The sequence below is a fragment of the Amaranthus tricolor genome, chromosome 6, assembly GCF_026212465.1.
Source record: "Amaranthus tricolor cultivar Red isolate AtriRed21 chromosome 6, ASM2621246v1, whole genome shotgun sequence".
In the NCBI taxonomy this organism is placed as follows: Eukaryota; Viridiplantae; Streptophyta; class Magnoliopsida; order Caryophyllales; family Amaranthaceae; genus Amaranthus; species Amaranthus tricolor.
In genome coordinates, this window is record NC_080052.1 from 9,119,778 (window position 1) to 9,136,431 (window position 16,654).

General features: G+C 33.9%; 1 protein-coding gene across 1 annotated transcript; it reads left to right on the forward strand.

Annotated features, from left to right (window-relative positions):
* The first annotated feature begins 205 nt into the window (after nucleotides 1-205).
* Nucleotides 206-11,346, forward strand: LOC130816016 (probable sucrose-phosphate synthase). The gene is made up of 13 exons (XM_057682586.1): nucleotides 206-728; nucleotides 1,332-1,421; nucleotides 2,031-2,257; nucleotides 4,301-4,364; nucleotides 6,564-7,271; nucleotides 7,369-7,485; nucleotides 7,582-7,713; nucleotides 7,823-7,999; nucleotides 8,629-8,682; nucleotides 8,770-8,832; nucleotides 8,922-9,842; nucleotides 9,972-10,099; nucleotides 10,651-11,346. Exons 1-13 carry the CDS (start codon nucleotides 546-548, stop codon nucleotides 10,928-10,930), a joined length of 3,144 nt encoding a protein of 1,047 aa, XP_057538569.1. The 5' UTR covers nucleotides 206-545; the 3' UTR covers nucleotides 10,931-11,346.
* Nucleotides 11,347-16,654: the final 5,308 nt, after the last annotated feature.

A 16,654-nucleotide genomic window follows, 5' to 3' on the forward strand; every position in this document is an offset into this window, starting at 1 on the left:
TAGACAACCACCAACCAATAAATAATGTCATACAAATAACTTAACATCCAACAATCAATACTATATCACGCCTATTTTAAACTAATAAATTGAAAAAAATCAATTTTAAAACACCCCATAATTTTTATTTCAATTTTGGTGCCACCTCATAGCATTTAGTTATGTTAACCAACCTTTATACCAAACTCCAAAATGTTTGATGTTTGTTCTTTAGTACTCCATACATACAATTTAGAGTAGTGCAATTTAGGTTGTCTTCTAATTTCATTTCTTTAAAAAAACTAATTATTTTTTTCAAGGGGAAAGAGAAATACTCCTGAAAAAACAAATCCTCCACTTGAATACAACACTAAGCTTTAGTATATCGGTGGCAATCACACCATTCCCTATATCAAATCCCTGTCTTTTTCATCTCACTCAACTCACAAAACATCCACTCTTCTGTACTCTCTCAAAAAAGCTCTCATCTTTTTATACCCATTTCAAGAAAGAAAAAAACTTTCTGCTAAGGTAGAAGAAAGCTTAGTTCTTGTGGGTGGTTAAGAATGGCGGGAAATGATTGGATTAATAGTTATTTAGAGGCAATTCTTGATGTGGGTCCTGGACTTGATGATGCAAAATCATCTTTGTTATTGAGAGAAAGAGGCAGGTTTAGTCCTACTCGTTATTTTGTTGAAGAAGTCATCACTGGTTTTGATGAAACTGATCTTCATCGTTCATGGGTTCGGGTAATTTTTCTTAATTTTTCTGTTTGATTGGTAATTTTCATTCTAAAATTGCTCATTTTTTGTGATTTTATTATTTGTGGGTTTTGTGTCATTTTTTTTTTTTTTGATTTTTTGCCTTGTGTGAATGAGTTGATTATTATTATTGTGTACTTAATAATTTTCTATTTGATTGGTTTTTTTATTGCTCAAAGTTGCTCACTTTTTGTGTTTTTGTTTGTGGGTTTTACGTCAATTTTTGATTTTTGCCTAGTATGAGTGAGTTGATATAATCCATTTTAGAGTACTTAAACTTTTTCCATTTTGAAAAAGAAGAAAAAAGGGGGTTTTATTTTTGGTCTTATGATATGATGGAGTACTTTTCTATTGTGATCGATTTGATTTATTGTAGGAGTACTTTCCATCTTTGTCAAAATGTATGAATTTTGGTTTTTTGATTTGGTTTATGGCTATTTGTAAAAAAAATAGTTTCGTTTTTGGTGTTGTGATGTTAATTTTCTATTGTGAATGATTTGGTTTATTGTAGGATTACTTACCCATTTTTGTTAAAAAAGTACGAATTTTGGAATTAATTGGTTTATGGCTTATGATTTATTTGGAATTAAGGCACAAGCAACAAGGAGTCCACAAGAAAGGAATACAAGATTGGAGAATATGTGTTGGAGGATTTGGAATTTGGCTCGCCAGAAAAAACAGGTGTTTTACTAGTTACTCATTTGATTTCTAACTTTGTTCCTAGAAATTCCATAAAAATATTATCTTTGGAGGAAATTTGATTTATTGGTCAGTTGAATTCTCTATATTTGCTTTATATTTGAGCTTCATTCATACATTTTTGATGACCGCAAATTTCGGAAAAAAGGAAGATCATTGCTTGGTTGTTTGATTATATGATTGTTGGGTTGTATGTTGCAAAAGGGTGGCTAGTTATGTAATTGGTAGTATGAATGAGGTTTATATATGTATGGTTTGTTTGAGATTTGTTTTTGGAGTATATACTTGGATTTTGGGTTGTTTATTTATAAAAATATTTCCTATGATTGCCAATTAATATTAATATTCCTCACTAAAAGTAAGAAAGTCAAAACTTATTTCATAATCATAGAAAATTAGGGAATCTTGACAGTGAAGTGCATACTGATTTGACACTTCTGCCTTTTTCAAATAGTTCAAACAGTGAATGAAAATGTTGTTTAATGGCTCAATGGCTGACTTGATTTGGTATTCCTCCTCCTAATTTGACTTGGTCGTTCATTTGACCTTTAAGTCAACTTTGTTTTGAATTCTTTTTTGCTTGGCATACAGCTTGAGAATGAAGAAGCTCAACGGAAGTCGAAACGTCGTATGGAGCTTGAGAGGGGACGTAGGGAAGCAACTGCTGATATGTCGGAGGACTTGTCGGAAGGAGAGAAGGACGTTTCAGCTCATGGGGATGGCAACCATAAAAGGTTGCCAAGAATAAGCTCTCTTGACGCTATGGAGACTTGGGTTAGTCAACAAAAGGGGAAAAAGCTGTACCTTGTTCTGATAAGGTAATGTTGCATTTAGGACTTATTGGAGTACTTTTATCTTCAATGAACTTCATGAATCATGGTATGTATTATCATGGAGATTAAGATACTTTGATGTAGAATATTCTAAGAAAGTGGAAAGCGAGAGATTCAAAGAAAAAATTGGAGAAACTCTAAACAAAAGGGTAAAAAGGATTTATTGGAGACTAGTTCTACCTGGAGGAAAAGCTACATCCAGGATCGGACCAATAATTTGAGAGATACGCCCCAGGTTTTTTTTTTTTCAAGCGTGGAAACCCCAGAACCAGAAGTAGTAGGATTGATTGTCATAATATTATAGTTAAAATATGTCGAAATTTTTTGCGAAAATGAAAATTATTGAATCCAAAAAAAAAAATGTCCGATAGCAAGTTGATCGATTAATTAAATAAGAAATAGGAGTTAGCAATCCATTTTGTTGGTACCATCCAAACGAATCAAATTCAACCCACCTATTTTCAAAATATCAAATAAATGGATGACTAAAAATCCTGAGAAAGTCTTTTATTTGCCTATCATTCTAGACAATACTTTCTATATTATCTACAGAAATTGAACCCGAACTGTAAACTCTATTTTTTTTATGATTCATTATTTCTATCGAACTGGGACCTAGTTCGTATTTAGTATATAGATTTATGTCTAGCCTTTTCATGATGGTAAGTAAAAGAATAAATGCTTTAGTAAAACAGTCTAAAGAGAGATAATTCTTACCAAAAATCTTCTTATAACCAAGAATTATGATTCCTTGGACCAAGTCATTGATAACACAACCAAGGGAAAGGGCGTAAGATTGCGATATTAGATGGAGGAACCTTGGGAAGAATATTCGACAATTTAGATTGCCTAGAAAAAATGATTTATCTAAGACAACTCTTTAACTTTCTCCCTGTTAAATTGACAATAATTCTCAGTTTGTTTAGCATGCTTACAGCCCACTGGGTTTTTAGCTATCCCCATTTCCAGTGTTTTCATACATGGTAAACTTGGCGTTTTGAGCTAATGTTTATATATTATTATAGGCATCAAATCATAAATCATTTCTGTTTGAAGAAATGTCACAAAATTCTGGGCATCCTAAAATCCTACGGGAGTACATGATAATTACTTCCATATGGAGTATTTGAACTGCACTCATTATCACGGTCCAAAAGTAATGATTTTTAATAGGGAAGTGGTTATGATTCTATAACTTGACATGCCGAGCACCAGTAAGGAGTCTGCTCAGATTTCTTAGAATCTTGAAAGGAAATCCTGTCAGGAACTAGGTTTGGAGAAGGCTTGTAGACTGATCAGCACCGAGAAGTATATTTCGTTCATTACAGACACCTATACATACCTAATAGTATAATAAGAACATGAAATGAAGAATTTTGCATGAGCCAAGTCAAGGTGACCTTAAGAGACTCACTTGATCATTTCTAGAATTGTAGTTACTCCGACACGGTTCATAAGTGGGTTTAACTATCGGTCACTGTACATCCAAAACTAGAGTTTTGGAACTCTTATTGTTTCAATGAGCCAGGCATGGTGACCCTAGGTGGTTGCGATAGCGGTATTTTTTGATGAATCTTAATAATCAATTCAAAAAGATAGATAAAATGGATAAAATTTCTATGATTAGTAGGAGATTAAAGCCAACTATTTAAATCTTCATATGACTTTCCAATATTTTAATTTATAGTGAGAAATCTTACAAAGATTCACATTCCATGAAGATTTAACTTCAGACAATACTCATGTAGAACATCTAATGCTATGACTTGAAGAAGATTTCACTAAGATTTGGAAATGATATATTGGTTCACTTAGCCGACTCCAATCTTTTGGGATTTAGGCTCTGGCATTGTAGTTATTGTTGTCGGTAAGATTTGGTACCATAATCAAATGAGCTGAACTAAGACCAAATTTAATACTGATGACAATTCAACATTGACACATTGTTAGTGTTTCTAAGCTGAATATTATCTACAACTCATTTGTTTGGATGATAAAAAAATTGGCTTTTCACATGTGTGTATGCAGTCTACATGGTTTAATTCGAGGTGAAAACATGGAACTTGGCCGTGATTCTGATACTGGTGGTCAGGTAATATGAATGGGGGAGAAATCTTCAAATGAATATTGAATCATTTCAAAGATATAAGATTGAACCTCAAAGATAATTTATAACCTTAATTGTCCATGACTGCGTAATAAAACCAATCAATGTAGGAGAGTACAGAAACAACGGTAGCTAAAACCACATCACATTGAATCATCTACTAAGTGTTAGCGTCTCTCCGATAAATTAATTGACAACTAAGCCAGCCCTCATATCTTCAAAATTCAATTCCTAAGTAAATCACTAAGCAATCAAGAACAATTATCAAATTTGTACGAAAAAATTAACGGTGATACGTACAAACCTCAATTGGAATTCGCATTTGTTGAGCCCCTATATTTGTCCCTATATCTGCAACAATCCGATACTTCATAGATTTTCCTTCTATCTTTTAGAAAGGATACTGACGAGATGGTGTTCTACTACTAGGAGTAGGAAAGCCATCCTTTTTACCAACGGCAAAGTATGATCGACATCAACATCTGGCACTATAGTTACCACTGCTACCGGATGACAATTTCTATAATCATACAATGCGTTGAGATTCTCGAATCTCCATTTTTGATCAACAGGGCACTCCTAGTAACTACCCGTAGGGTTGAAAACACCACCTAAAGTCCGTCCTTCAGACAAGCCACTATATCATTAAAAAGACTTGGTTTTATCCAGTTGCGAGGCACCAAGTTAAAGGGTTGACAACCAGTGATCCTTTACGGTTAAAAAAATTACAATAAAATTAGATATACATACATACACTAAAATAAGATAATACACATAAATTTTCAATAAATTAAGTGACATAGTTACATGTATAACTTACCTATTGATCTTGATCATCAACTCCTTCAACCTTCACTTTGCCGATTGAGTAATTGATCAAACTTGCTAGGTGAGATTGACAATCTTTTTTGCCAAGTAAGTCATCGACATCAACTTTATAAGCCTTTTTTTGGGGGGGTCATACACCTTCTCCATGATCTATTTGATGCGATTTAGCACCTCCACCACATACTTAAGTGTATAGTATGAAGAAATATCCTCTAAAGTTGTCAATTTTCACCATCTATTCATATAACAATAAATAGATTTTTAGAGGAGATTGGACTGAAATTCAAGATCATGATGGAGAACCAATATTTGCCTAGCTCCATAAAGCAAGAAAAAATGTTTCTTCATACTATTCACTTAAGTATGCGGTAGAGGTGCGACATCGCATCAAATGGATCAGGGGGAAGGTGTATGACCTCTAGATTAAGGCTTGTAGAGTTGATGTCGATTACTTACTTGGCAAAAAAGAAAGCCGATCACACCTAGCAAGTTTGATCATTTTTTACTCAATCAACAAAATGAAGGCGGAAAGAGTTGATGATCAAGGTCAATGGATAAGTTATACATGTAACTATGTTATTTAATTTATTGAAAATGTATGTATATGATCTTATTTTAGTGTATGTATGTATATTATCTTATTATAGTGTAATTTTTTTAGCCGTGCAGGATCACTGGTTGTCAATCCTTTAACTTGGTGCCTCGCAACTAGCAAAACCAAGTCTTTTGAATGATATAGTGGCTTGTCTAAAGGAGGGACCTTTAGGTGGAGTTTTGACCCCTACAGGTAGTTATTGGGAGTGCCCTTTTGTTCAAAATGGAGGTTCGAGAATCTTAACGCATTATATGATTATAGAAATTGTCATGAAGTAGCAGTAGTAACTATAGTGACGGATGTTGATGCCAATCAGACTTTTTCGTAGTAGAAAGGATCGCTTTCTTAGTAATCGATTTTGATGCACCATTTCGTGAGTATTCTTTTCGAAAGATAGAAGCAAAATGTGTGAAGTTCCTGATTGAGGTTTGTACGTATTATCGTTAAGTTTTTAGTGCAAATTTGATGAATGTTCTTGATTGCTTAGTGGTTTACTTAGGATTTTTAAAGATACCAAGATTGACTTAGTTTTCAATTAATTTATTGGAGAGACGCTAACACTTAGTAGATAATTCAATGTGATGTGGTTTTAGCTAATGTTGTGTCCTTACTTTCCTACATTGATTGGTTTTATTACGTCATGTGCAATTAAGGTTATAAATAATCTTTGAGGTTCAATCTTATATCTTATAATTTTTACTTTATTTTACAATGAACAAGCTTCATGATGGAGATTTCGTTTTTCTCTTTTTCGGTTACAGGTTAAGTATGTGGTTGAACTTGCAAGGGCTCTAGGCTCAATGCCAGGAGTTTACCGAGTTGATTTACTGACTAGGCAAGTTTCAGCTCCTGATGTGGATTGGAGTTATGGGGAACCTGCTGAGATGCTTAATCCAAGGGATAACCATGGCTTTGATGATGATGATGATGAAATGGGGGAGAGCAGTGGTGCATACATTGTTCGTATACCATTTGGTCCAAGGGATAAGTATATCCCAAAAGAAGAGCTTTGGCCTTATATTCCTGAATTTGTTGATGGTGCTCTAAACCACATCGTTCAGATGTCCAAAGTACTGGGTGAGCAAGTTGCTAACGGGGAACCCGTTTGGCCAGTGGCCATTCATGGACATTATGCTGATGCAGGTGATTCTGCTGCTCTTCTGTCTGGTGCCCTAAATGTTCCGATGCTGCTAACAGGGCATTCACTTGGTCGAGACAAATTAGAACAGCTCCTCAAACAGGGTCGAATGTCTAAAGATGACATAAATAATACATACAAAATAATGCGTAGGATAGAAGCCGAAGAGCTATCACTTGATGCCTCTGAGATAGTCATAACTAGTACAAGACAAGAAATAGAAGAGCAATGGCGACTCTATGATGGGTTCGATCCCACTCTAGAACGTAAACTCCGAGCTAGGATGAAGCGTGGTGTAAGCTGTTATGGAAGGTTTATGCCACGGATGGTTGTAAGTTCACTGAAACTAGTTGTATCTATTGAAGTTCCTGTCAACATTTGCTATTTTCATTTCTTGGATAAAAGAACATTTCTGTTATGTTCTGTAGGTTATTCCTCCTGGAATGGAGTTTCATCATATTGTTCCACACGAGGCTGATATGGATGGTGAAATAGAAGAAAATGAAGAACATCCCACATCACCTGATCCGCCTATCTGGGCTGAGGTTTTCATGCCCTTTCTTCCATAGTAGAATAAGAAAATTCCATTCTTTGGTTGTCTATATGGTGATGTTGATATTGTTTGTCTATTTCTTGTGTAGATAATGCGCTTCTTTTCTAACCCAAGGAAGCCGATGATCCTTGCCCTTGCTAGGCCCGACCCAAAGAAGAACATCACGACTTTGGTCAAAGCATTCGGAGAATGCCGTCCATTAAGAGAGCTAGCTAATCTTGTAAATCTTCCTCCTTGCTACTCTTATTTACCTCTGCTTAGTACTAGTTACATCTTCATTGTGCTATTATTTCTTTTTAATATTATTTTACTTTGTTTATTATTTTCAGACTCTTATTATGGGTAACCGGGATGGTATTGATGAGATGTCAAGTACCAATTCATCAGTTCTTATGTCAGTGCTTAAGCTAATTGACAAGCACGACCTTTATGGTCAAGTAGCGTACCCTAAACATCACAAGCAAGCTGATGTTCCTGAGATTTATCGTTTGGCCGCAAAGACAAAGGTACTTGTGCATAATAGAAGTATGCAATATTGTTTTCTATGTTCTTTAGTATTGTTGAGAAATTGAGGACCAATTGCGAAACAGGGAACTTTTTTGATATTACTAATCGATTACAACTAATGAAATTGCAAAAAGAAAGTTACAGGGAACCGAGAAGAGAAACAGAAACAGTAACTTGATACTTCTTTCTAGGCACCCTTGAATGTGTTTTGACTTGTTCCGCTCGTTTTGTCTCATCTAGTCCTTAGCTAATTAATTGATTTCATAACTTGATTTAGCTTATCTACTACGATACATGAAGTAGCACACATGCACTCCTATCCCCATGCAAGTACGTTAATCATACATTGAGGAACCGACCCATAGAATCTGTAAATATCCAACAAATGTCGCTGGAGGATGGAGGTACAAAAAGCTGATTACGTCTCTATTTTACGCGCTTAAAACTAGCTATAAGTGGCTGGGCGTGGCTTCAAACTGTAGTTGATCTGTTCCACTTACTAGCTTCCACCAGTTTTACTATTATGCTTTTGTTTCAATTCATCTATGGAGGTTGGGAATTCTCTCTAGAACTGTCCTTCAGAAATCATCAATCTAATCTTTTCTTGTTTTGGTTTGTATCTGCGTAGGGAGTTTTTATAAATCCAGCTTTTATTGAGCCATTTGGACTGACACTTATAGAGGTACACATTACATATTACAAAACTCATCAAGCTTTTTGCGTATAACTTTTTCTCGAAATTTTAATTAATGCTTTTGTTTTCTTTCAGGCAGCAGCTCATGGTTTACCGATGGTTGCCACTAAGAATGGAGGCCCTGTTGATATCCAGAGGGTAACTTACTTAATTCACATTAATTTGAAATCTGATGCTTCTTTCTACATTTTACGTGCTTTAATGTTCTGATGATTCATACGTCGCAGGTTCTTGATAATGGCCTTCTTGTGGATCCTCATGAGCAGCAGTCTATTGCTACTGCTTTGCTGAAGCTTGTTGCAGATAAACAATTATGGGCAAAATGTCGGCAAAATGGACTGAAAAACATTCATCTCTACTCTTGGCCTGAGCATTGCAAAACGTACCTATCTCGTATAGCTAGTTGTCGACAAAGGCAACCTCAGTGGCAAAGTAGTGATGAAGGGTTCGACAATCAAGAGCCCGAATCCCCAAGTGATTCTTTGAGAGATATAAAAGATATTTCTCTAAACTTGAAGTTCTCATTAGATGGAGAAAAAAGCGAGGATGTTGAAAGTCTTGGAAATGATTATGACAATAAAAACACTTTAGAGAATGCCGTTATGTCATGGTCAAAGGGCGTGCATAAGGATGCTCGGAAGGCTAGGTTTTCTGATAATAAAGTAGATCAGGCTTCTACGAAATTTCCGGCATTTAGGAGGAGGAAACATATATATATTATTGCTATAGATGGGGATTATGATGATGGGTTTTCTGAAATTGTTCGAAAGATATTTGATGCTGCTGGTAAGGAGAAGACGGAAGGCAGTATAGGATTTATATTATCGACATCCTATTCTATGCCCGAGATTCAGTCATATTTGGTTACGAAAGGCTTCAGTATTAAAGATTTTGATGCTTACATATGCAACAGTGGCAGTGATTTGTACTATTCATCTCTGAACTCAGACGAGAGTAGTATTGTAGCAGATTCAGATTATCATTCACACATTGAATACCGGTGGGGTGGAGAAGGCCTTAGGAAGACTTTGCTTCGCTGGGCAGCTTCCATCACTGAAAAGAACAGTGAAAATGAAGAAGTCGTAGTTGAAGATGAGGAAGTTTCTACAGATTATTGTTTTGCTTTCAAAATAAAGAACCAAGATAAGGTAATCTTTTTTAATGTTGTGTCATTTGAAGATATATTGTGTGTTATTTTGATTGTTTTGCTGGTTTGAAAGTGGCAATGGTCGAAAACATTTTTGACGTTATCTTATGCGGGGTTTCACTAATTACAGGTTCCTCCAACTAAGGAGCTCCGCAAGTCGATGAGGATCCAGGCACTCCGTTGCCATGTCATTTATTGTCAAAACGGGACTAAAATGAATGTAATTCCAGTTCTAGCATCGCGTTCTCAAGCCCTCAGGTATAATAGAACTGTACTTACACTGGATTTTAAACAATTTAGTTAGTCATGTAAGGAGTTGTATTAGAGACTTGAGTTTAAAACTCATCTATATCAATCATCCATGCCCTCATATACAACGAAACAAAATTTCCCTTTTTTGTGACATGCATTTACCGAGATTCTTAGAGTTGCCAGAAACGTATGAAAGAACAACTTGCAAAATTTGTGAGATTCATATGAGATAGCCGGAATCCCATCTAGGCAGGGTTTGGAGGGGTTGGGTGCATGCAGCTAACCCTTGTTAGTGATAACAAAGAGCTTGTTTCTGATTGATCCCTGGTAGCAAACAACATTTGTACTTCACGTAAATAAAAAATGCATATGATTTTATGAGCCTTTCTAATATAATATATTATAATGCGAAACCAAAAAACTATAAATTTTTATCCGATAGCTAAATTAAAATATTCCTTTGTAGTGCTCGGTGACGAACTAACATACCATTATGTTCGTTAAAGTTAGTTTCGCTATAGTTGGGATCCACTTCCACTCAACCCCTTCTTTTTCAGGTATCTATATGTGCGTTGGGGCATCGATTTGTCAAAGATGTTAGTCTTTGTTGGAGAATGTGGAGACACCGATTACGAAGGCTTGCTTGGCGGAGTCCACAAGACCATAATACTGAAGGGAGTTGGCAACTCTTCATTTAGTTCCCTCCATGCCAACCGGAGCTACCCTCTTTCACATGTTGTTTCGCTCGACAGCCCCAATATCTTTGAGATTAGGGATGGATGCAGCAGCTCCGAAATCCAGTCTGTTGTGGCAAAACTCAGAGTTTCAAAAAATTAATCAATGATCACTAACAAAGCCGCAGCAGTTTTCCGTTTACATATACATGTATAAGGTTTTATTGTTAGGTTCCCAAAACATAATGTGCTTTGTGCTTCCAAAAAACATAATAATTAAAAGTGGGTTATTACTTATTAGTGATTAGTCTTTTAAGAGTCATATAATTATACACCCACTTAATAATGGTTTATTTCCCAAATGTTATATAAAGGTGCAATACAAATGACAGTATGGAAATTATGTTGCTCCCTGCACTTTTGATCTTTTCCCTTAATTCTTTCTGCAAAATGATGTAACAATAATTATCAGAATTGTACAGTCCATGTTAGAATGATTTATTCCACATCGACAATTTAAAGTTGGTGTTGTGCACATTTATAAGCTATTGGAGATCTTCCCATTGCCATATGGTTTTAGGATAGTATGTATCTCTTTGACTTATGAAGTATGTGCATCTCGTGTCTCCCCGTTAATATGCTGGCATTTACGATAAGTTCAGCTTAATTTAACAGTCCAGTTAAAAAAATAATTTTCTTTAGATTTGTGTTTTCCTTTTATACATTTTAATCTTGTTAACTATCTGTTTATAGTTGTTTTAGTTCTTTTGATCAGTACACCTTCTATGCTCATTCATCTATTCTCATTCATCAGTCCAGCCAAGGATATGAAGTTTAGGAAAATGTAGTAGTTTGTATTGATACTAACATCTTAATATATAATACAAGTAGATCCCATGATTGAAGGGATAAAATCAGAATAATATAAACTAGTTTTCTAAAACTGTGATTGAGAAATATTGACAAGAATAAAATCCTAGCTATACTTAATGATAATATTACAAAATAAATATAAACTAGGAAATGTGTATTTATTTAATATGCCCCCGAAGAAGGACGGTCCAATGACATGGCCAATCTTGGATAGTAAATTTGTGAAACGTGGGCTCAAAAACGGTTTTGTAAGAGCATCAACAAGTTGATCGTCTTCAGAAATATGAGTAAGACGAAGGGAACTAGATTGAACTTTTTCTCAAACATAATGAAAATCAAGTGTAAGGTGTTTCATAAGAGAGTGGAATACCGGATTTGCTGAGTAGTGTGTTGCACTTAGATTATCACAAAAAATAGTTGGCGTAGAAGCGGAAGAGTAACCCAATTCAAAAAGTAGAGAAGAGACCCATTCAAGCTAAGTACTAGTTGCGGCTACAACATGAAATTCAGCTTCAGTGGAGGACCTAGCAGGAGTTGTTTGACGTTTGGAGCTCCATGCTATATGATTGGAACCAAGATAGACAATGTAGAGTACTGTGGTAGTTATCCTTATCCCCGCCCAATCAACATCAGAAAAAGCATATAAATGTAAGGGACACTTACGACGTAAAATAAGTCCATGACGTAAGGTGCCAAGTAAATAACATAGCAAGCGTTTAAGAGCATTCCAATGAACATCTATGGAAGATTTCATAAACTGGGATTGCCCAAGAAAGTAAGAAAGATTGCCCAAGTCTTTCAAAGAAAATCTCTCAGCAAGTGTATGAATGAAAGTGTTTAGAAGGTCTTGGTTTGGTCTTTTAATAATAATGTCATCAACATAGACAATAATATATATGGGATGAGAATGGTGAGGAAGAATAAATAGTGAGTGATCAGATAGTATAGGTTTGAACCCTTTGGACAATAAAAATTTGCAAAGTTCATTATACCAAGCACAACTAGCATGCTTAAGGCCATATATAGCTTTAGTAAGTTTGCACACATGATTAGGAAGACAAGGATCTATGAAACTAGGAGGTTGTCTCATAAAGACTTCCTCATTAAGAGTGCCTTAGAGAAAAGCATGTTGATATCAAGTTGACGAAGAGACCAACCTTGAGATATTGCAAGCGATAAAATAAGATGTAAGGTAGCCGGCTTCACAACAAGACTGAAGGTTTCAACATAGTCAATGCCAGGTCTTTGAAGAAAAACCTTTAGCTACAAGTTGAGCTTTGAGCCGATCTATAGAACCATTGGGTTTATATTTGACTCGAAAGACTCATTTAATCCAACAACATTCGATGCAGAGTCAGAGGGAACAAGGGTCGATGTATTACTTTTGGTGAGTGCCTCAAATTCACTAGTCATTGCTTCCCTCCATAAGGGATGTTTTAGTGCTTAAATTAAAGAACATTAGAAGGATCCATAGTTTTTTTGGTTTTCGGATTATAATGAATTATTGTAGTGAAAAGGGTAATAGACTCATTTGATCAATTGTAATTATTATTATGTAAAATTGTAATATGATGTTTGCTGCTTAGGATCTATCGAAAATCATTTCCTTATTTAGTATTGCTCTGATATCAATAAGTTTGTTTTTTTTGTTTTTTTTATTATTTTTTTATTTTTTAATTTATGCTCACATAAATTCAACGACTTATTTGACCCAATTACACGTATATAATCTCTATAAATAAACTGAATGGATTTAATTGATTTATTTTTTGGCTTTTTGTTGCATATATGTTATGTGCTTAGATATGCTTGAAATAAAATAGACCTAGCCTGACATTAACTCGACTTTTTGTAATTATAACTAACTTTAATATGACTTTAAAATGAATTTAAAACGATGTAAAAATAATGTGGTCACAACATATGATATTGACTCGACCCAAAATCTATTTTATGGCCCGGACGAACACTCTTAGCCGGTTATTCTATTGACATCTGGAATAAAATAAACTTTTTTAAAAAGATTTTCAAAATAAGCTTCGGGTAATTTTAATTCCCAAAATAAGCGTTTATGTATTCGAGCCTAAGGTTAGGGTTCGTTCGTTGTTATTATTACTAATAACGAACAAGAGAAAAAAATTACGACTTTATTCACTGTTACTAACCGCAAAGAAAAGAAAGACAATGTCATAACGTGTATGTCATAACCTGATTTTATAGCCCAACCCAAAATCGATTTAATGGGGCCATGTGGACACAACATATTATTTTTATTTATGTAAAGTTGCTATATATGAGCATATGAGCATATAACCTTTCAAAGTGGAAGTACAAATGTGCAATTAGCAAATTTATACATATATAATGCATTTTGTATAAGATTTTACATAGAAGTATATGAATAATTTTGCTTAACACACCAATCATTTATGAAAAGGGGCTCATGAAGACTGTAAATTGGCCTCACAGACCAACACCAAAAGGGGCTCCCATGAAAAAAAGATGCACCTTGTTGATATGAGTAGCCTATCAATCTTTTTTCATGTTAAATCTGGAGTATCACACTCAACCCCACTTAGGAATACAACGTCCTCGTTGGACCGTAGTTTCAGGATCTTTTTTCCAACTAGGTGCACTGAACACACAATCAGCCACGGTCACAGGGTTGCTCTGATACCATTTGTAACACCCCAGCCCCTCGGACCGCCGGTGACTACTCATGGAGACTGTAAACTAGCTTCACAAACCAACACAAGTCTTTTGCAACGCACTTTGGCCTCACTCGTGCGCGCCCGAGAAAACTTCCTAGGTACTCACCCATCCTAAGATTGCTTCCCACCAAGCACGCTTAACTGTGAAGTTCTTAGCAAATGGGCTCCCATGAAAAGAAGATACACCTTGTTGATATAATAGTTTATCAATCCTTTTTCATGCTAAATCCGAGGTATCAGTAGCTTAGGTTTAAGATCATTTGGATAATATTTAATTGAAATTGGTTAAATTAAACAGGATAAAATAGGTAAAATTAAAATGAACCTAGGGTAAATAAATTAAGTAATTTAAGTTTTGAGTGTGGGATACGACGGGATACGTATTTGAAGTGCTTAATTTATATGTTATTATTTGATTGCTTATATTTATTTTATCTTGAAACATCTTAAAGTATATTTTATTTATTCGCATGCTGATGTGAGAAGCAACCCACCCAACCCAAACCCTTTCATAAACTCTGTTAGTGAGTTATCTTTTTCCTTGTTTTTATTTTTGATTCGTAAGTTATTAGTTAAGTTTCGAGGACGAAACTTCTTAAAGGAGGGTAGAATATGAGTATATGACTATAAAACCGTCTAATTAAAGTATTTCAGTGTTTATGAATTTTAACTTTAAGTTCGAGGAAGAACTTATGTTTTAAGGGGGAGTAAATGTAATATTCGAGATATTTTTTAAAAAATAATACTAAAAAAATAAATAAAAATAGGAAAATAAATAATTAATAATGTAAAATTTAGAAACTTTAAACAAAATAATAAATTGGTTAAGAAAATTATACGTTCAAAAAAAAAAAGAGAAACAAATTAGGTTTTAATAAAATAAATAAATAAAATAAGACTAAAAAAAAGAATACAAACCAAAAATTTAGGAGTAGTTTTAATATAAAAAAAATTAATTAAGTTTAGAAAAACTCATTTACACGTTACTAAGAAAAATAATTTCAAAATTAAACTTCTTTCCCCCACTTCCTAAAATAACTCCTCATTTGTCTCTATTATCCTTCCCACTTTTCCTCTAATTGTAACCAACATTATTCCTATATTATAAATTTACCAATTTACTCATTAAAATTATTTCATCGTATTAATTTTCTTACTTCTTTTTATTCTTTTCCTCTCATCAACCATTTGTCTTTCTTTACATCTATTATTATCAATTTCTTTTTCATCTTGATAGTATTTTTTTAATCTTTAGACATTTTCTATCTACAAATTACAAACAACAATTATATTCTAAGCTCGTAAAGTTCGTAAAGAAAGTTTGATAGGAGCGTACATTTATATTCTAAGCTCGTTTCACAAGCTAATTCTCAATGTCCAAGTAATTAGGATTATCCCGTTAGTATTAAGTGCTAAGTGATAATTAATATGTTTAAATGGGATGCATGATTTTATATGATATTATTTTGTATAATATTGTGTTTTATATATTCTCAAATTATATTTACTATTTTTTTTTGCCAAACTTTGAATTTATAATTATTATTTTGATAAAATTTATATTATTATTTTGATAAAGAAATTAGATACGGTTTAATTTGAAAGAGAAATATACACAATATTATTATTTTGATGAAAGTTATATTATTATTTTAATAATGATTTTAAATGCGATTGAATTTGGGAGAAAAATATTATGATATTAATATTGCAATTGAATATTATTGAGATATATTTATTGGGAAAATTTATGATTATAAAATAAAATGTATCATGTATGTTTGACTATATGTTTGTGTGCTCGCGACTAATTATTAAAATATATTAAATCACGTAAAGTGTAACATGAGAGAAACGAAGTTCTTATATTTGTTGTGATCAAAGTATAAGGGTGATGAACAGGTTGCCCTGTTTGGTTAGTAAGCTGTCGACAGGTTCTGCTACTTGATACGATGTGTGTTCTTCCTTCTATTTGTTGTGATCCAAGTAGAAGTGGTGTGTACACTAGGGTTACCTGAGACTACTCTGCTGGCCTTGATGAATTATTTGGGGTGACGACCTCTTGATAAAGTAGGTATAGGGGTAAAGCCTGACTTACTGGCGTTCTTGTTCCCTCAAACTAATAATTGGATACATGTGTCTTCATTATTAACCATCAAATTAATTAATTGGTTTATTTGAATTTATATTATTTATACAAATTGATGTTTAACCAAATATATATTATTTTCTAAAATTATTTTCAATTTGATTATATTTTAGGAGTATTTCTTAACTTCTTTTCAAACTTAATTCTTTTACGG

Excerpts from the sequence above, each read along its gene's own strand:
- LOC130816016 (XM_057682586.1), top strand. The coding sequence starts at position 546 with ATGGCGGGAAATGATTGGATTAATAGTTATTTAGAGGCAATTCTTGAT. Across the intron at positions 4,365-6,563 it reads ATTCTGATACTGGTGGTCAG|GTTAAGTATGTGGTTGAACT; the intron begins GTAATATGAATG and ends TTTCGGTTACAG. Across the intron at positions 9,843-9,971 it reads AAATAAAGAACCAAGATAAG|GTTCCTCCAACTAAGGAGCT; the intron begins GTAATCTTTTTT and ends CACTAATTACAG.